This window comes from Centruroides sculpturatus, unplaced genomic scaffold, assembly GCF_000671375.1.
Source record: "Centruroides sculpturatus isolate CEXI.00-Female unplaced genomic scaffold, Cexi_2.0 scaffold404, whole genome shotgun sequence".
Lineage (NCBI taxonomy): Eukaryota > Metazoa > Arthropoda > Arachnida > Scorpiones > Buthidae > Centruroides > Centruroides sculpturatus.
In genome coordinates, this window is record NW_019384604.1 from 33,526 (window position 1) to 54,730 (window position 21,205).

At 37.7% G+C, this 21,205-nt stretch overlaps 1 protein-coding gene across 2 annotated transcripts in view; it reads left to right on the forward strand.

Annotated features, from left to right (window-relative positions):
• LOC111625115 (fat-like cadherin-related tumor suppressor homolog) overlaps positions 1-21,205 on the forward strand; it is a 104,097-nt gene that overhangs the window by 26,950 nt on the left and 55,942 nt on the right. For both annotated transcript variants that reach the window (XR_002756685.1, XM_023368151.1), the window contains exons 3-4: positions 15,450-15,764; positions 16,468-16,529. Coding sequence is in view for 1 of the 2 variants with exons in the window: in XM_023368151.1 (XP_023223919.1) it covers positions 15,450-15,764; positions 16,468-16,529 (377 nt within the window). In the remaining variant the exon portion in view is untranslated. The remainder of the gene's footprint in view (positions 1-15,449; positions 15,765-16,467; positions 16,530-21,205) is intronic.

Below are 21,205 nucleotides of genomic sequence, written 5' to 3' on the forward strand. Positions count from 1 at the left end.
AGTTTTCTTTTCAATTCGGCCCGGGGGCAAAAACTGTTGGCCACCCCTGGACTAGCCCCAAGAACGGCGTCTACCGTACTAGATGCGATTTTTTGTTTTCAACTACGTTTAGTCTCCGTCGAGTACTTAGGTGTATTAAATTGATAACATTTCAGATTGTTATAAATATTTTTATATACAAGGTATTTCGATGTTTTAACCAAATGTTAGAACCGTTTTAAATTCGAATTTGTTATCGCGTATCGATTCGATTATAGAACGATTGTAAACGTTCCAGAAAATTCATCAAATTGAAAACAGTTCGATTTGATTCTCGGCAATTCTCGTCATTCTCGGCGATAGGTGTTATATAACAATTACTACGGTTGTTCAAATACTGAATATAAATGGGGCTTGCTTGCAAAACCTCCGCGGGCCAAGTCGCGGGTAACAGCTAGTCTTACAATATAATCGAAATGGGGTCATAATAATAATAATAAGCGCAGAGCGCAAACGGTTACGAGCTGAAAGTTGAAATTTGGTACGCAGTTAGGGTACGTCACAAGAATGTACACAAAAAAAGGATTTTTCGAAATCTCCCCGGGGGGAGGGGGAGAGGGTGAATTAAGGATGAACCCGAAGAATTCGGCTTCTATTATAGTATTTTAGATGCGGTTTTTTGCGTTTTTGCGGAAATTAGTCTCGGAAGAGGGGGGGACCTAATTCTTGCACCCGACGAAAACTGGTAAAATCGACAATAATCTAAGAATCTTAATCTTCGCTACGGTTACTTTTTGCCCGAGCAACGCCCGGCTCATCTGCCGGTAATGTATATAGTCGGGCGAGTAGTGGTTTAACAATTGTTAAAATGTAATTTTGAGGAAATGCGATTTCTAGTAAATAATCGTCTTACTCGTTAGCGGTTTGAATTCTTGATTTGTACGATGGCGCAACCGTTGTTGGCCGTTGGGTCGGTTTGTCTCGGGCGGATCGATGAGACGATACGTCTTTTTTCTTAATTTCTACGAGAATTTTTAATAAATATAAATATTTAATAGAAGATAATAATTCAGATGTGATTAACTAAATTAACCACGCGTACTCCGCCTTTTCTTCGGACGAAACCGAGCCCGACGGAGTATACGCGTATTCGTGTTTTTGCCCCTTACGGAGGCAAAAATGAAACTACCCCGGGGCAGACAAATTGCTCCGACTATCCGCAAGTTTCCAGAGAAGGTTCGTGTATTTTCTCGTACTGCGGTGCCATTAAGATACTGCGAGAACTACGGAACTGCAAACTATAGAACTGAGAATATAATTGATTTCGAAATTACTAATAGAAATTCATTCAACGCCCATTTTATTAGTAATTGTACGAGTGTTTATATTTTAAATTATAAAGAGAGTATTTTCAGTAGTTTTTACAAAAGTATAAATGTTTTCTAACGTAAAGAAAAGAGCGCGCTCTTTTCTTTACGTTAGAAAACATTCGTGCGTGGCGGGGAAATATCTTTTAAAATTGGCAAAAGTTTAAAGTAAAATTAAGAAAACCTAAATCCTATTTATTTTTTTTTGTAGAAAGTAATTAGCAAAATTGGCTTCTGTAATTTTTCTACTATTCCAGTGTTATTACCTATCGAGGAATATTTATATTGCCGTTTAATTCGTAAAGTAATGCAAAATATTCGCAGAATATCGTAAATTGTCTAATGCAAAATTTCCAGATTGTTGCATAATTTCTTCTACAAACTTGTATTTTTTAATTTATATCTTCTATTGTTAATTCGTTCCGCAGAAAACCGTGTTACGTAACAGAAGACACTGTTGTAGTTTTGATGATAATTTACTTAAAATGTTTGGTGAAGTGCTGCGTAGCGTGTTGCCAGTCCATTTCGGACGGACAATTGTTTTCACCAAAAAGTTCCTTAAAATCGTAGAATAATAGATGACTCGAGAGAATCGCCATCTTTGGAATATCCGGCTATATTTGAATATATTATTAAAAGTAAAGCCTAATGAATGCTTAATGCTAGGAGTCTTGACTCAATTATTTTTCGAGTGATAAAGTAGACGAAAGTTTAATTAATTAATATATTGTCGCAAAATATTTGTGTTCTTGAGACAAATATAGAGTCGTCACAAACTCTATCCGCAAGTAATCATTGTGTACGGACTTGCGGGTCTAATGATGGCGAAATTATTTATCTAGAATTTCTAGCTGGATGTACTGTATTGTACTGTACGTGCCAGGCTGGTTACCCACTCTCTTCTTAAATTTTCCTCGTATGAAAATGAATGCAACTGGAACGATTGAATACGCGGACAATCTCCGGGGTTCCTACTCAATATTTGTTTTAAATTCCACGATTTTACCCGACCAACTTTGTTCAAATTTCCTAACCCTCACCTCCCTTACAGCGTAACACATGGACAAAATAAAAATGCATTTGACTTACTATGCGCGTATGCTATTGCTTCTCCAACTTTTTAATTAGTTATTTTTTCTAATTAACAGTTATATATATATTTTTATAATTGCCGAATTATTAAAAGTAAAAATAAAATAGTTTATTCTGTTAATCCACAACCATAAATCTATGACTTTGAAAAAAAAGCCTTTATCATTCATTAACAAATCCTGTATAATCCATGTACAAAAGTATTAATATATACTGTATTTGTTAAATTTATCCTTTAATAGATTTCCTGAACAATATAAAATATTAATAAACGAAAAAATCAAAAAGTGTTTTGTTACAAAATCAAAATTATTAAAATGAAAAATGAAAATTAAAATTATTTATAATTTTTGAAGAAATTTTGGGTTCTGAAAATATTCCGCATCCCTTTTCGTAAGTTGTATTGCACTATATTATTACTTCTTACTGTCTGCGGACGACTACACTTACTCAAACGTATTGTCAACAAAAAGATCAAGGAGGCAAATTTCCTCACTTTTTCCAACTTTTTGACAATTTCGGGACATAAAAATCCTTGATTTTTCCCGACTTTCCAGGTGCGTAGGAACCCCGAATCTCCGCGCGTCACGTTTTCGTATACAGTACATCGAGTACAGTTTCGAACACACCAAGCTCTGGCCGCATTGACAGCCAACGACTGCGTAATATCCATCTGTACTGGTTTTATAAAGCGTGTCGCCGATGAAAAACTAGCAGTATCTTAATGGGCGCTCTCGTGTGGCAGAATTCAAAAACACGTTCTGGAAACGTTTCGATAATACCCACTAAAGCTACGAGAGTGAGACGTAACCCGTAAAACAGCCGTTGTCTGTAGTAATTTTGTTTAGAATGAAATAATACGGTATATTGAAATTGTTATATACCGGAAACAATTGATACAGAAGTACCGGAGGTAGACGTAACGCTATAAAATAGTTTCGATTCGATTGTAGAATATGGCCGGATGGCGATTAAGTTTAAAATTAAAAATTTCATTCGCATTCCGGAACGATGAAAGCGAATAAATGGTAACTCCTATACCGAGCCACCGTATCTTCACTTTTTAATTTTAAATTATAAAATAGTATTTATAACTTTCTGAAAGTTTAATAAGACTTTTTTAATTAATACTCGCTCTGCCAGTACTAGGAGCACCTTTTTAGCGGATCCGTCGTTGATTGGGCCGGGTTCGCGATGGACGGAGTCCGACATATTCGGTATACCGTGTCCCCAACGATTTTTTTCTCTTCCCGGGAGCATTAGGCCGACACTAGGGTTTCTTTGTTTTTTAACCCGTGAAATTTCTTAAAAATTCACTTTTTTCTTATTTTGTGTTAAAGATGAGGAAATTTTGCAAATAGAAAGTATAATTATAAATCTATAAACTGTCAGAATACTTTTGTATTTATTAATTTTAAGCCCGCTTACTAGTTTTTTAAGTTTTAGTTTATTATGGCACGTCATAGATTGTTAATAATCAATACTTAGCCAATTTGTAACAGGACTCCCAAAAATTATTTACCCGTAATATCTGGAATAATTGTGTTTACGCCGTCTTAATTTTTAACCGCGCCCGGTAGCTTGGATAACTGCATTATGCCAGTTGCGCAAATTGGGCCAGGATAGAAACGAGGGCGTAGTATGCGAGTATGAAGTTTACTTTCGTAAAGCCAAACGAACTGCCGAATTATCGGGCTATAAGCGCTATGCAGCCGAGGTAGACAAATGGAGAATACTAAACGGCGAAAGAGATACTCTAACGCGTGTCGAAAACCAACTAGAAATAAAAAACACGTAACACCCGTCTTCTCTTAAATGCATTAAAAACGATTGAATCGAAAAGGGCATTCTCGGTAGCGCAACTTTTCTTTAGTAAAATAAAAATCAAATCGAGTGCTGGGAGTATCGACCATCTTTGCTTTTTAAAATCTTAATACAAAATATTATTGTAAATTTTTATAATATGTTTTATTTAAAAAACGAAAATTACCTTTTAAGTTAGAAGTTTGATCTAAGTTCATTTTGCATTTTTGTTGTAAACGGTTTCCAACAAACTTTAATCAATTTTTTCAATTTGTGGAAATTTCTACGTAATTCAAAAGTAATTTTTAATACATATTTTACGCGGCATTATTAATATTATTTTGGAGATTGCGGGACGTATCGAGTTACTTAAAATTGAAAAATATTATATCATTCGATTTTAAGATGTATTTTATATCTTAAAAATAATTAATTATATCCCGGGAATTCCCGGTATTCCGGGAAATGAGAAACCCTAGCCGACACCTTATTTGCCAACTCGAGATATCTTACTCGAGTCCCTTACTTTTTCACGGGAAACGAGAAGAAAAACCTTTCTTTTAACCGCTTCAAAAATACTGTACTTAAACGTGTAACTTAACTATGTAAAAAGTGTTAATTACCGTACACGTATCCCCGTATAACACGGTAGTTACGTTTCGGAAAAGCGGCGCGTTACACGACTCCGCGCTATACGAAACAAAGGAGTGTATAATATGCAAACAGTGCAAAATATAAGGTTAGGTTGTAAAAGTTAACAAAAGTATACCGTTCTTTTTCGTTACTTAAAGAAATATGTTTATTAAAGCAATCGATAATTAGCTAACGAGCGCAATTAAAAGTTCCGTATTAGCCGTTAAAATGAATTTTAGTTGAACCCGGGCGTTTTCTTTTTACAAAGTGTCGTCATCTTTTGAGCTATTTTGTTGATCTCGATCGGAAATATCAGCAACGTCTTCATTTCTGAAATTTTTATCATAATTTTTTATGGATGACAAAAGAAAAAGAAAAATATGTTATTAAACGTTGTATTTTTATATTTATTTCTACAACGAAATTTCAATATTCTAAAATCCCTGGGTTAATTTGAGATAACGATTATGCTTTCTCGAATAAAAAAATATAATTGTGGAATTTCCCAAACGGTGTTAGAGCGAAACCGGAAATCGCGTTGTACCGGAGATATCCCCGATTTTCGAACCGTGTTAGAGCGAAACCGCATTGTACGAGAGATACCCGCGCATTCAATTACGATGTAAGTAATGTTAAGTAAAATTGCACATTTATTTAATTACTCATTATTTGAGCTAGGACAATGTTAAAAAATGTTTATAGTGAAGCGGGAAACTGTTCCAACACATTTTGTAAAAACGTGTTTCGGGTTCACGTCTGTTAATTAAACCAAAGAATTATGACATTTTCCAGATAATTTCTTTTCTTCATTCCTTGAAATATATTACGTGTCCCTTACCGTTATTTACTGTCGAACCCTTCAACTAACTACACGCGGTGATTTTTCCCGACGTCGAGCATTCTCGAACAGTATACCTCGGTCTTTTACAAATGTTAGTTGCTCGCGGCGCCAAAATTACCGTAATGACGAGTTTCGGCACTTTTAAAGGAAACGTCTTCCGCAAAGTCCCGAAATGTCATCATATAAGATTTGGTTACATTCGAACTGCTAAATGTTCTTCTAGACAGTTTTTTATAAGTACTGTACGGTATTATCCGTACTGGCGCACCTTTGGCTTTAATGATTAAAATTTGACAATGTTAACAGGAATTACAATTGTTTCAACGGGTCTTTACAAATCTTGGTGGAAGTAAATTCAGTAAAAAATGGTCATTACGTAACGTTGTAGTTGAAATGAAATCCATTGTTTCGTACTGAAATTTTACAGTCTACTGGAAAACTATTACTCGGAACTTTTTCGACAACGGATCCATCCATTTTACGTCATCGTCCGAGCAACAGAAAGACCGTTTAGGTTATTTGTACCGATCAAAGTACTTTTTGTTTTATTTCTAAACAGAAGTTGCGCGCGAGTATGAAAATTCCAGCCTTACGGTATTTTACAATATTTCCAGCAATAACTAAATTCCGTTCATTTTTCATAATAATTTGCTGGCGGCAATCTCTTTTGCGTATAATTCTAACGGAGAAACTGCTTGCGCAATTTAATTGACTATTATCGATTAAATTGCATTCGGGGATGAGCAAACATTTTTTATATATTGATCTAAACTGTAATGAAGTAGAATTGTTGATGTTTCCATCTTTGTTTCCGGTGGCAGTAAAGAATAATTCGATACGGTCTCGACTCAAGTTTTTTGTTAAAAGATAATTTAATAGTACCTTTTTTCAACTTTAAGCAGTTTCTAAACTAAATGATCGAAATTTTTCTTTTCTCTGTAAGAAACGAATTCTTATTACAATAATTTAATTTACTAAAATAGCCAATGCCTTCGTTAATAAGTTTTCAAACATTTATCTTTATTTCTATTACAAGTTGGATTTTTTGTTTGATGACAAGAATTATGCCAACCAAATAGCGTTTACAGTGTAAATTGAGCAGCCGAATCAAATCTCTGAACCCTCGATGGTGTTTTGTTTACAAAATATAAATGCATTAGTTACAGTTGTACTTTCAGCCTGTACAGCTACATTCACTTTCGTTTTTTGCTTCCACCATTCGATGCGGTGTCTTTTTAATTTATTTGCCTCGCCCTGACCCGTAATTTTTCTAACTAATCTATATTGCCATTTAATACTTCTGGCATCGTTTTCGCGCGCATCTAAAACTACGTTCGACCGAAAGATTCCTGACTAATTTCGGCGTACGAACCGTATCGAGAAATGCGTAAACTTTAGTGTCGTTTGTAGAAGGCAATAAAAGCAATTTTTTAATATCTTCTCTGTCAACTTTGATTTCCAAATATGTATACGTAGAAATATTTGATGCGGATCCCTTACGTGTTATTACAATTGCTCGAGCACCAATTGAATATAATTACTTTAAATGTTCCTTAAAGCGAGATTTGCTTCAACTGCGCTTTAAAAGTCATTAATTAAGCGGTAACGGACGAGAATTTTCCAATCTTTGTTGTCTGCGGTAACTATAAATACTAGTGCTCGATCATCGTCATTAAGATTTCCGGGCAGAAAATCGATATAAATCGCAATTTCTTTCCCGTCCCAATCAGTTTCTTTCGATCGATCGAGATTAATAGCCATTTCGTCCATTATAAAGCGGCTTTGCAGAGAATGTATCATAGTTTTAATTTCATCTTTTATTTTCGTAAAGACACGGCCAGGATGGCCACCAATATTAGACGACTATTTCCGAAGCGTACTTGAAGCGAGTAGTTAATGAACTGTATTTACTAGAATAACAACGAACAGTTAAAGCAAACTTTTTCGCTTCTGATATTTATTGTTCTTTTTTATCGTAGAGTTGATACTTAGAAAAACGTTTTGTAGATCTTATGCAATGATTATAGAAGCGCATTAAAATTATTTTCTAAGTTTTGAGTGTTTTATAAATTTTGGACGTTATTTGCTTTTTTCGTACAAGTTTGTTTTGCAACTGCTCACATATTTGTTTTGTTAATTATCGCTTTTTGCTTTTTCTTTGGTAAATGGAAACAATACACGGTACGCAGTCATTAGAATCTCGCGTTAGTGTTTCGTCTTCTAACTTTGCAATTTTTATTTTGTAGGCTACTGGAATGTTTTTTAAATGCTCGTTTCTTTACCTACGGCTTTCTGTAGATGTGGAAGAAATTTCAAAATTGTTAGGGAAGAATTTGGTCATAAATATTTCCTACCATTATTGTAACTGAACGCCATTCTTCAAAATGCTGTTATTGTTTGGTTTCGACGATCGCAACACTTAATCGCAAACCATTCACCATTTAACGGAAACCTGGCAAAAGATAACTTTTTATTTTAAATCTTATTTTCGTAAACACCAGGTTGGCTAATGCCTGTTCACACTTAAAAAACTGTACTACGTAATTGAACTTATATTTTAGCAGCGTTTTCCAAGCCAATTATAAAAATCACAATCACTAAAATCAAATTTTTACGGAAAATTTTAACAACTTCGGCCGCGTTTCAAATCAAACAACCTTCCATTTTATATGAGCGCGTCACGTAAATCAAAAGACAGACTTGTGCGCGAATATGCGGGTGTGGACGTCTTCTGGACGAAAGCCAGAAAGCTGGCCAGTCGCTAACGGTGCATAAAGCCATACATATAAAAGTACTTTTCCGACAATTACTATTTATCGAGAGATTGTCTCGTGATATTAGGGCTGCCGTTTTCCGGTCAGACGATAGGTAAAGATCATCACCGCTTTGAGTTTGACGTTATTTCTTGCTTTCCCGCTCTATTTCTTTGGCGAATATCGAATAAGTATATCGTTTCGTTGTTCGCTTATACGTGTTCGATGTGCGTCACTGTATAACAAAATTTTGAATCTAAATTTGGGTCCCCAAAGTGGTCGAAAGAGTTTTTCGGGGGTCGATTAATATACGAGGGTCGAAAGGGGGTCGATTAATACCAAAGAGGATCAATTAAACTATCTAGGAAAAAAATAGAATATTTCAATAAAAATTCGAAATACGGATATGATCAACAACATTACTGACTACCTTAGTTATAACTTGAGATTTGTCTTAGCCTACGCCGCTTTAAGCACGCGTTACTCTGTTTTCACGCATCTGGCAACTGTACTAGTGTTACAAACGTGTTATGAACGCTAGTAGTTCATTATAAACAGACATACGTTGCTCTCGGGCGGCCCTAGGGCGGTGCGAACGGTGCTACCGCACCGGGCGCCATCATAGTGAAGGCGCCAAAAATGCAACGATAGATCGTCTGCGAAAAAAAATAAAACCCGATCACCTTATTACTACTTAACCCTACCCGCCAAAATATCTATTTTTATCTTAATTTATTTCAATTTTAAATTAATTTATGATGTAAATTTGTCTTTTGCGTGATGTGAGCGTTGTCTGTGCCATAGCAGTTTAAATAAATATTGTTATGAATATCGCTTTATGAAAGAAATTAAATAAATATTGCCTTGTGAAAGAACTATTGCTTTTTTTCACTGTTATTGTTTCTCGTCCATACTAGTACAATGCTATAGATTTTATACAAGAGTGAGCTGGGTTGTGAGAATATAAAACATGATCCTGAAATGCGTGCTATATCTCCATAACCTAAAATTAAGAAGCCGGATGGCCGAGCGATCAAGGTGGCATCCGACCGCTCAAGGTGGCATCCGACCGCTCTGGGGGACCCAGGATCGAATCTGGACGGGTAAGGAATCCCCAGGAATTTTTCGGGGAGTGGTCCGTTCGGATATGTCGGGCCCCTCCCTCACACCCGGTCGCCCCATTGTGGGCTTGGCCGAACCCATAATGGACCTGCTATAAGAGGCTCTCTTAGTACCCACAGGGCGGAAAGAGTAAAAAAAAACAAAACCTAAAATTAAGAGATTCCATCGACGAAGGGGAGGGAAAAAACGTCAACAGCTTGCGATACGTCTGAATTAATAAGGATCAAGTTATCTCCATTTACCGTCGTATCGTTTCTCATCCACAATATTCCTATACTAATCTTTCGGAGGTCTGAGTTATTAATAATGCGAAAAATGTACGTTATCAGTTTAGTCTCTACAGGGGGAAGCCACAATGAGATCTCGCACCATCTGAAAACCTGGCTAGGGCCGCCACTGGTTGCACTGTTACATTCTGGTAGGGTTGTCACTCTAAGTATTTTATATCTAAACGTAGATATTTTGTCCTTTACAGATAAAATATCGTAATACAGTAGAGCTTCGTTTATCCGAATCAATTGAGGACTGGGGTTGTTCGGATAAGTTATTTTTCGGATAACCGATTGTGTACAAAAAATATATTAACCTATCCCGTGTTGAAATTTTTCTCCGTTGCGTGTCGCTTCGCGTTGAATTTTCGTCAATGTTAAGCCTAACGTAAACTTTTTAAAATAATCGTGGCTATTGTATCGTTAAAAATTATTTCTTTACTTTTACAAACAAAACAAATTTATTAAAAAATATAAAAACAAAAAAATTATACTTTAGAAGTTAATGTAGTATCAAAAGCGTTCGATTCGACACCATACAAAAGTGTCAGTGCTGCCAGCTAAAACACACGCATCAACAAAAAAAATATTGGAGTAGCCCAAGATATAGCCAAAGATTGCAGCGCCACAGCACTAGCGAAAATTTAAATTTGCCGACTGGAATTCTTTCGGATAACTGACTTTTGGATAAACTACGCTCTACTGTATATCGAAAATCATTAATATAGTACAGAAGCGTTTTCAAGGAAAAACGTTACAATTGTTCAAGCTCGAATAATCACAGTCGCCTTTCGAGTAAAAATGGAGTTATTTAAATCTTCACTGACACGATCCGATTTTAAATATTTTTCAAACTCGCGAGTACTAAAAGAAAATGAAAAGTTTTCCGACCGTGATTTGGAGATATATATTAAACATCTTGATAAATTAAGAGAAGACTTTAAAGCACGTTTCGAAGACTCGGAGAATATGCATTTTCCCGAATGGTTCGCTAATCCATTTGATATAAAAATAATGAAGGTAGTGAACCTGGCTTTTTTTTAACTCTTTCCGCCCTGTGGGCACTAAGAGGGCGTCTTTTTGCAAGCCCATTATGGGTTCGGCCAGGCCCACAATGGGGCTGCCGGATGGTGAGGGACGGGGCCCGACATATCCGAACGGACCACCCCCGAAAAATTCCTGGGGATTTTTCGGCCCGTTCGGATTCGGGCCCGGGTCCCCAGAGCGGTAGGCTGCCACCTTAACCGCTCGGCCATCAGGCCGCAGTGAACCTGGCTTAGTAGATGAACTGAATGAAATATGTGTAGATCTCGAAGCTAAAGCGTTGTTTAAAAATAAAAATCTCAGTGAATTTTGGAGCAATAACAATATTGCCACTAAATATCCCAAGCTCGGAGCAGAAGCCGAACCTTTCTTACTCGCATTCCCAACTTCATACGTGGTAGAAGCTGGTTTTAGCCACGCGAACACAATTTTGACGAAATGGAGGAACAGATTGAACTCGGAAAACCGTGGTGATTTGCGACTAAAACTTACCAATTTTCAACCGAATATCAATAATCTTGATGCTTCTCTTCAGACACATCCATCCCACTAATAACAACTATTTTAATAAAAAGTTATCTAAATACAAGGTATATAAAACTGCTTGTCCTGACTGACTGACTGACTCACTGATTCATCATCGCCCAGAGCAAACCGCTGAACCTAAAGAGGTGAAATTTGGTACACAGTTAGGGTACGTCATGAAAACGCACACTAAGAAGTTTTTCGAAATTCCCTCGCGGGGGGGGGGGAGAGGGAGAGGTTTAAGGCTTAACCGGAAGAACGGTTTCTACTGTACTATTTTAGATGCGATTTTTTGTTTTCAACTACGTTTAGGCCCTGTACACACTAGGCGTTTTTCAACGCGCGTTAAACGCGCGCTTTTAGGCCCTGTACACACTAGGCGTTTTTCAACGCGCGTTAAACGCTCGTCGAACGCCGAGCTAACGCGCGTTAAACGCTCGTCGAACGCCGAGCTAACGAGCGTTTAGCGGAGCATGCGCACTGGCTCGGTTTGGAAATGGATGTGGAAGTGATTGCTTGTGTGTGGCTCCTCTATCGTCGCTATAAAAGACGACGGCGGAGGCAAAGAGAATTTTGGGTGCACCCAATATTACCAGATAGACTGACGCATGAAATGTTTGCGACGTTGTATCCAAAACTAAGACAAAATAAATTCAAGTTTTTTAATTCTTTTAAAATATCTATAAAATCCTTTGACGATGGTTGGTCTCTTTTAGATTTCATCAATAAATAGATCAGTATCGAAATGATCGTTCTCCATTTCAGCACATATATCTCAAAGCGCTCGGCTGACGCCCGCAAAACGCGCGATCGCATGTACGGTAACATGGCAGCACATATATCTCAAAGCGCCCGTAAAGCGCTCGCAAAACGCGCGTTTTAACAAAAATCTATAAGCGCTCGCAAAACGCGCGTTTAACGCGCGCTTGGCTTTTGAGTGTGTACGGCTACATAGAACTCTTGGTTCTTTTAAACGCGCGTTAAACGCGCGCTTTTAAACGCGCGTTTAACGCGCGTTGAAAAACGCCTAGTGTGTACAGGGCCTTAGTCTTTATTGAGTACTTAGGTGTATTAAATTGATAACATTTCAGATATTGTTATAAATATTTTTATATATTTTTGATTTTTCAACCAAATGTTCGAACCGTTTTAAATTCGAATTTGTTATTGCATATTGGTTCGATTATAGAGCGATTGATCAAATTGAAAACAGTTAGTTTGATTTTCGGCAATTTTCATTATTTTCAGCGGTAGGTGTTATATAACAATTACTATGATTGTTGAAATACTGAATATAAATGGGGTTTGCTTGCAAAACTCCCGCGGGCGAAGTCGCGGCTAACGGCTAGTGTTAACATATTTTTAAGGCATTCGGTAGTAGTCACAAAATGACAGTAAAAGATTTTTTTCATCCAATATAACTTGTTATGTTTTCAAATATAATTGTGTATTTTACGTATTATGTAATACATAAAATATTTACGTATATAAATAATATAAATAATACGTATTTTACGTATTATGACACGTACGGTTTAAGAACTTTAGGCAAATTTCCATTTATCCATAATTTTGCTATTATTTTTTAAGATTATAAATCATTGGAAATTAACTCCTATTTCTGTTAATGTTATTGGGTGGATTTTATAAGAAACTAGCAGGTAGGCCCGGCGTTGCTCGGGCAAAAGTAACGATAGCGAAGATTAATATTATTACGTTATAGTCAATCTTACCCGTTTTCACAGAATGCGAGAATTGGGTCCCCCTGTTTCCGGACTAATTAAAGAATTTTTAGATGGGCCTAAAAATATATTCGATTTCCCGCAAAACGAAAAGAACTGCATCTGCATCTTGCACGTCGCTTCCTCTTAACAATTCCATTGTTACGTAACGCTTCCATTCTTAACACTTCCATTGTTGATACTTCCATTGTTACTTAATACTTCCATTGTCGAAAGCTTAATCCCGTCCTTCTCTCCCGGGGGATATCGAAAAATTCCTTTTTAGTGTGCATTTTCGTGACGTACCCTAACTGTGTATCAAATTTCACCTCTTTACGTTCAGCGGTTTGCTCTGGACGATGATGAATCAGTCATTCAGTCAGTCAGGACAAGTGATTTTATATATTTAGATAAGAAAAAGTTCATAGTATACACAGTAGAGCTAAAAACATCAGTTGCAGTAGTTCTGTGCACAATAAAGCCGACATTAAAAGATATATCGTCTAGGCTGCAGTGGTAATGCAGGGGTTGGATTCAGTAGCAAATACCGATCGGTCACCTGTTATTTACAGTCTCCATAGAATGCCTATGATATGTTATAGTGAATTGGCAAAAAATGTCGAAGATTTCTTTAGTACTTAGTAGATCCTGGCGCTACAGGGCCAATGACCATTGCGTTGCGTAATCAGCGCTCGAATTAGTTGTCTTTCGATTTCGCAGTCAAAGGTGTAATGTAGGGCTCCATCTTCCATACCGCATATTGGTCAGTCCTTGTTGGGATATCCTTTGAACCTCTGAAGATAACTTTTCAAATTTTTGTGATTGTGATTGTTATATAGTAATCCAGGGTAAACCATTTAAGAGAGTAAAATTGCTTGACATTAGGGATGAATTGCTTTGTAACACTATTGGTATTATTATTGTTCTCCCAAATTTCTTGCCACTCCTGTATTAGATCATTCCAAACAAGAGTTTTTATAAATGCCTTACTTATTATACGTAACAGGTATATTGTGATCCAAGGCTGCGGATTTTGCTAATGTATATGCCCTATCGTTGCTCAGTGTACCAACGTGGGGTCGTATCCAAGAAATGATGTAAGTGTTCGACTGCACAATTAATTTGCGAATCTCTGCCGCTGTAGGATGTAGTCTGGTGCTGTATATAAGCGCAACATCTGAGGAGCAGTCTGTTATAATCGCAATTTTAGTATTAGTATACTTCCTTATCGTCCATTCAAGAACCTTTTGAATAGCGTAAAGCTCTGTCTGGAAGTTATTACTCTGCTTTTCCAGACGATATTGTAGATGGAAGATCTGCATGTCTTGCCACGAAGCAGCAGCCTATATTATCCTATTCTAGATTCGTCCGTGAATACTTTAAGATGGGGGTCAGTGTCACTAAGGCTGGTGACTCGTTTGAAAGAACCGGGATAAACAGTTTGGGAATAGGGGGCGTTTTTTTTCAAGATCAGATGCATAGTATGTTTCGGAGATAATCAGGATGTTGTGCCTCCACTTTAGGTTTTTGATCTTGGAGTTAAGTTCAGTAATTTTGTCTACTGAAAGTTTTCGAAAGATGACTTGTAGAGTGATGTTGGATGAAGTGCGGTAGGCTTTCGTAATTGATATAAGGGCTGTACATTGGGCAGAGATAATCTTCCTTTTAGGGTGCACTTTCTTAATTGCCCATCCCCAGCTGTCGCACGCATATGTAACAATAGGAATAAATATTTTCTCATATATAATGTCTAGAATCTTGGAGTCGTACCCCCAGGTTTTGCGGGCTATTTGAGAAAATGCCTGAAAGATTAGGCCCGTATTTTTTACTGTTTTCTATGAGCTCGTTCCAAGCTAGCCGATGGTCTAATGTGACTCCGAGATACTGAACAGACTTTTCAACTTTTATGACTTTTCCATTCATATTAATTAATGGCACGCGCCGGTAGAGATGAGGATGTCTAGGCTTATTAATCACAAGGTATTTGGTTTTCGTAGTATTAAATTTTAACTTATTATGAATGCCCCAGTTGTGTATTTTTTGTAGAATGCTTTCCCTTTATTTCCAAGGTCTGCTCTCTCCCTTTCTTTGTAACGTTTTTCAGGCTGTTAGCGTTGTGTTATTTCCTGGAAACCGGTGTTATTTTAGACATTGTACCTTTCGTAAAACCGAGGGAATAGAACGAGCGGAACAAATACCGCGACGGATGGGCGACCGGAAGGAATGCCGTTCTCGCGACACCGCTCGGAAAAGTTTTACCCATCGACGGTTAACGTTGTACTTAAATTTGTTTGTGGCAGGTGAGGTGAGGACCCGATGTCCTCTGGACCGAGAGACAGCTTCAGGGTATTGGCTGACCGTTCACGCCAGAGACGGAGCGGCGGTGCCCGCCTCCTCTCGCCTCTACCTGTACGTGGAAGTGACCGACGAGAACGACAACGTTCCCCTGACCTTCGAGCCCGTGTATTACGCCCAAGTGCCCGAAAATTCTCCGGAGGGAACTGCCGTGGTCAAGCTGAACGCCTTCGATCTGGACTCTAATCCCCGTCAGACCGTCGTCTATTCTATTTCGTCCGGGGATTCCGACCGATACTTCTCTATAGACCCCGCCCGAGGTAAGTATTTACGTCGAATTTCAGACCTCTTACTCGCCACCTCGGGGTTTTAACTCCGGCTCTTCACTTAGCGCCTTTGCGGCCCGTTCCGTCGCCTTTGTCGCTCGTGCGCGGTAGAATCGCCTTCCAGTACTTTGGCCGCGGAGTACCGACAGGACGACGGGCATCGGCACTGGTAATTCCGAACGTACACCGCATCGGCACTGGTAATTCCGAACGTACGCCGCGTCGTCCTGGGCACTACGTACGGCGCGGTACGGAAATTTCCAAAAGATGCAAAAATGGCAAATGTTAGACTGTCCGGTACCGCTATCCAAAAGCTGGAAGATGTCGGATGCCGTCCTATTCTTTATGACAAAAAAGGCCCAAATTATTAAAACGAAAATATAAAAATACAAGTACGGAAGCAAACGGCTTTAAATAGTGGTGGGTCGGATAAGATATTAGCATTAAATGTTAAAAAAATGTATTTTTCGATTTACGTTTGTATTTGAAACTTTATTTTAAGTTGAAAGTTTTGCCCATAATTCGTCGCAAATCGCCTTCCGTTTGGCGCCGGGTGTGTAGGCAGGTAGGATTGCGATTGCGTCGCTCCGCGAATCGTCGGACATCGGCCACACCATGGCCATAGTGGAGAGTCTGCGCCTACTCCCCGAGAGGAGAAGCTATTGGCACGCTTGATTGGCATACTTTTATTTTTCAGGAATTGTTTCGACCGCGTCCCTCCCTTTGGATCGAGAGAAGAAAGAGGAGCACGTTCTAGAGGTGAGATTCTAACAGAGTTGAGTGTAAATTATTTAGCAGCGACCAAACTGAAACCGGGCAAATTCATAAGTTGAAATAATTACGTGTTTAGAAAATTTATGAAATTCGGTAATCTATTTACTAATCTAGTGTTATTTAATAGTGAGCAAACCATTACTTTGACGAAAAATGATCCTATATGTTTCTAATAAGATACTCGTATCGGTAAATGGCTATTTTGAACGAAATATTTTCTTCCGAATGTTGTATACTTTTATCGATATCTGTTCCCTGGTCTCTGCTGTGGTTGCCAGCTTTTATGTCACCGAATTAAAGGACTTTTAAAAATAATTAATGCTATCGCTCAAACTTTATTCCATCCCAACTCCCCAAAAGTTAAAGTTAATGACTTTTTAATTAATAACTAAACATTTAGTTTGCCTGTTTTAGATTTTCATTGAAACGTTTTAGTTTTCGTATCGACTATAAATACGAGTATTTGCAAACTGTTTCACTTAGAATTTAAAGTATTTAATGGAAAATCACAGCTTTCTGTGGGAAGGTTTATGGATTAATATACAGTAGAGCATCGATTATCCGAATGTCAATTAACCGAAAGTTTTCCGGTCGGCAAATTTCAATTTTTCGCTAGTGCTATGACGCTGCAATCTTTGGCTATATCTTGGGCTACTCCAATATTATTTTTTTGGTGCGCGTGTTTTAGCTGGCAGCACTGGCTCGACCGTGAAATGGTACTTAAGAAGGTGCCAGGATTTCAACGAATTTCATGCTAGTCTCTCCATATGAACATTAGAAGAAGAAGAACAAGAAGAATGAACGAATTCCAGCATGGGATAGGTTAATATAATTTTTCGCACATAATCGGTTATCCGAAAAATTAAACCACATTCGGATAATCGATGCTTTATTGTATATGTATTGGTATCTTTCTTTTTTAAAAAACCTTTTCTGCCCTACGGGCACTAGAGAACTCTTTTAGCCAGCTCATTATGAGTTGGGCCTGGCCCACAATGGGGCGACCGGGTGGTGAGGGACGGGGCCCGACGTATCCGGTCGGATCACCCCCGAAAAATTCCCGGGAATTCTTTGACCCGTCTGGATTCGATCCCGGGTCCCCAGAGCGGTGGGTTGTCACCTGGACCGATCGGCCATCCGCTGTCAAAATTCCGTGGATGTGTGTTTGTGTGTGTTTGAATCTGTTTCGCTTAATATCTCGGGACGAGGTGAATATAAAGAAACGAAATTTGGCGCGGTAGCTTCTATATAAGGTGCATTAATGATATTAAATTTTGGTTGTGAAAGGTCAAGAGTATGGAGAGATAGACGGTGGTGACGTGTCATATCTCGCCAGAGGTCAGACTTAATGAAGATTTTACTTGTTGTTAGCATTTACAGTAATTTAGTAAATTTATCTCTACTCTCAAAATTAGGTCTTTTGCATTTTATAATAATTAAAAATATATAAATTTTTATAACAAAATCTCCTAACAGATGGCGCCACGTATAATTTTAGTTATTTGATTAATAATGCAAATGTTATATTTAAAATAGAATGTCATAAAAGCCGGGAAAGTTACGCAACGCGTTGCTAGATTTTTTTATTTTATTTTATCACTAAACACGACCTGTCTCCATCCGGTGGTCCAGGACATCATTTTTGTGGTCCAATTTCATGTGTAAAATTTTTTTGTCTAACATTTAGAGTTGTCTGGCTCTTTCTCTTTTTATGCTGTAGTAGTTTGGAAACCTTTAAACTCCATGAAAATTGACTGGCTTATAGAACTGTCTGGACGTGACCACAAAGATGTCAAATTTGTATCGTTGTTGGAAATTTCCCGGATAATATCACGTGGTGTCTAGCTGTTAATTTTGATGGTCTTCGGTTGATTTTTTGATGCCATCGATTTATCAGTTATTAAAATAAAATTGTCAAATACGATTGCAGATCTGTCCAAATGTTTGGCAATCTCTCGATTCATCTTTCTTTCAGATTTTAAAATGATCGTTTGTATTCTATGAAAATCCTGTAAGGAACATTCTGCGGATATGATAACTGATTTCTGTATTTCTAGTAACAGTTTTTGTACAAAAGTACAAAAACTGTTACTAGAAATTTATTTGTATAGTCTAGTAAACAGTTTTTTACAAAAGTACAAAAACTGTTTACTAGACTATACAAATAAATATGCATGGCAGTGAATGCGCTTACTCGCGTTTTTCATGAACTATACAGGACGCTGCATTTTTACAAAATGGCTACTTTACCTGGGTCGCTTGTAACTAGAAATGTAAAATTAATCATATATTACTGTCCGACGTAATGATATATGCCGCTTGTAGCTGTTTATCGAGAAATTTTATAGAAGGAAAACAATTATTGCTAGTGGAACACGTCATTATGCGGTACGGAAACAAATGAGCGAAATCGTTTTATACATATTTGTGCTCTTTGTGTTAAAAAAACATCAGCTTTGTCATCTGTCCTTACAAGTAAAAAGCTACGTAAGTTATTGCTTAGGGTCTCGACTTTCAAGAGGTCTCAAACATTTGTTCAAGAAACAAAATTGAAGTCAAATTTTGTTAAACTTTAAGAAAATATTTTTTAAAATTGACAGTATAACTTGTTCGTGTACAGCCGGACAATCGGGAAACCGCCACTTCTTAATTAATTAATTAAAAGTCTAATCCACTCTTTCAGAATTCGGAGCTCATAAATACAGCCGACCGATTTCCGAATAATCATGTGTTTTTCGTGTGGGAATAGACGAAAAATTATATCAGGCTCCCGTAAGGCTTTTAAATTGCAATTTGGAACGAAACAGAAAGCTTTGCTTTTTCTATCGCTATTCATCTTTACTGCTGATAAATCCGGACGGGTCAAAGAATCCCCAGGAATTTTTCGGGGGGTGGTCCGTTCGGATATGTCGGGTCTCGTCCCTCGTCACCCGGTCGCCCCATTGTGGGCCTGGCCGAACCAATAATGGGCCCGCTATAAAAGGCCCTCTTGGCAGGGGGCAAAAAGAGTTAAAAAAAGAAAATACACAAGAATGAATTAAACGACTCAGTCGAATGATTTTGTTTTTAAATACCAGAGGGCGAGCATCCGGCGAAAAATGCGTATGTCCACGGAAAAAATTATAATCACCGCCTTTATACTTTTGAACACAAAAACCATTTAATGTCGATAATTATTTTTAGTACAGGAATTTAATTTACCGAATATTACTTTATTCGTCACTTTTTATAAAGACTAAAATAAAAATGTAAACTCACTTTATTGATCGAAGCCGAGATGCGTAAAACGGTTTTCGGGCGTTAAGTTAACGATTTCGGTTAGTAAAGTAGTTCATCGGCACTCGGTGCTGCCGTTTCTAGGGTAATTTTAACTAAACATTACCTCTTCGGGTAATGTTTAGGATAGTCTTAAATTTACTGTAAAACTGCCTTGTGATCTGATGCTATTACCCATCGTGCACAAGTTTCGCCGGAAAAAGATTTAGCCTAAAACCGTTCTGTTTTCCCCTAAAACTGGAGGGATTTAGGATAGGTCAACAGAAGCTAAAGAAATAAAGCGGATTGGCGCTAGGTTAAGGTGACCAGACGACCCGCTTTTGGCGGAACAGTCCCGACTTTTAACAATTTGTCCCGCGTCCCGCGGCGTTTAAAAAAGCCCCGAGTTTTGGAAATATTAACTTTTTGTCAATTGTGTGTTATAAACTTATGTTTTATGTTTAAGATTCGTAAAGATCATTTTGTATCACTCGTATCAGTACCAATGCGTGCGTGAGCATCGGAATTAAAGAATGCTGCGCCGACAAAACCCTTCGTGTTCGTGGCAAACACTGACAGAAAATAGTTTGGGCGCGCAGCTGCAGCAATGGAGTAGCGCGTGTTCACAGGCTGTCCAAACGAGCGAACATTTTGTTTGTTGCGTGTTACGTGGCGCAGAGCTCTATATATATACGGACATGTTTGTGCCTATACGTCACTTCAGCCAAAACTACACATCGCACATGAATGGTGTTTGTGTGGTAGTAGCCCCAAGTCTCCCGTTGTGCACAATGGTGGTTGCGTCTCTACAAGGGTGTGAGAGATATGGGGTTTGAAAGTGGTTGACTTTAAAAATGTGTGACGCTTCAATGAGAATGTTCTAGAAAGTTCCAGAACCTAGAAGCGAAATTTGGTACACAGTTAGGTTACGCTATGGGAATGCACACTAAGAAGGGATTTGTAGAAATTCCCCAGCGGGGAGAGAGAGAGAGAGAGAGAGCATTTCATTTCAGATACAGGTATACCTCGCCTTACGTCGGTAATTGGTTCTAGGAAAGCGACGTAAGTCGAATTTACTTGTCTCCGAATCTACTTATCACTAGGCTAAACCGTAAATTACCATTCCCGGTTCTGTATTTTATTTATTAATGCATTTTTAATAATATATGGTTAATAAAAATCTATTTTAAGCTTACAAACAAATAAATTTTAGTTTTTAATATAGTACAAAAAAAAGTAATCTAAATTTACGAATGCATGTACTGTAAATACAGTACATACTTGTATATATTTTAATATGATTTTATGTGCTTTAAACGTTTATCTAGTGATATTACGACTTCAATATTTGTGGCGGACAGACGTAAAGTCGAATAAAATGACTTAAACTTGATTTTTATTTTTCC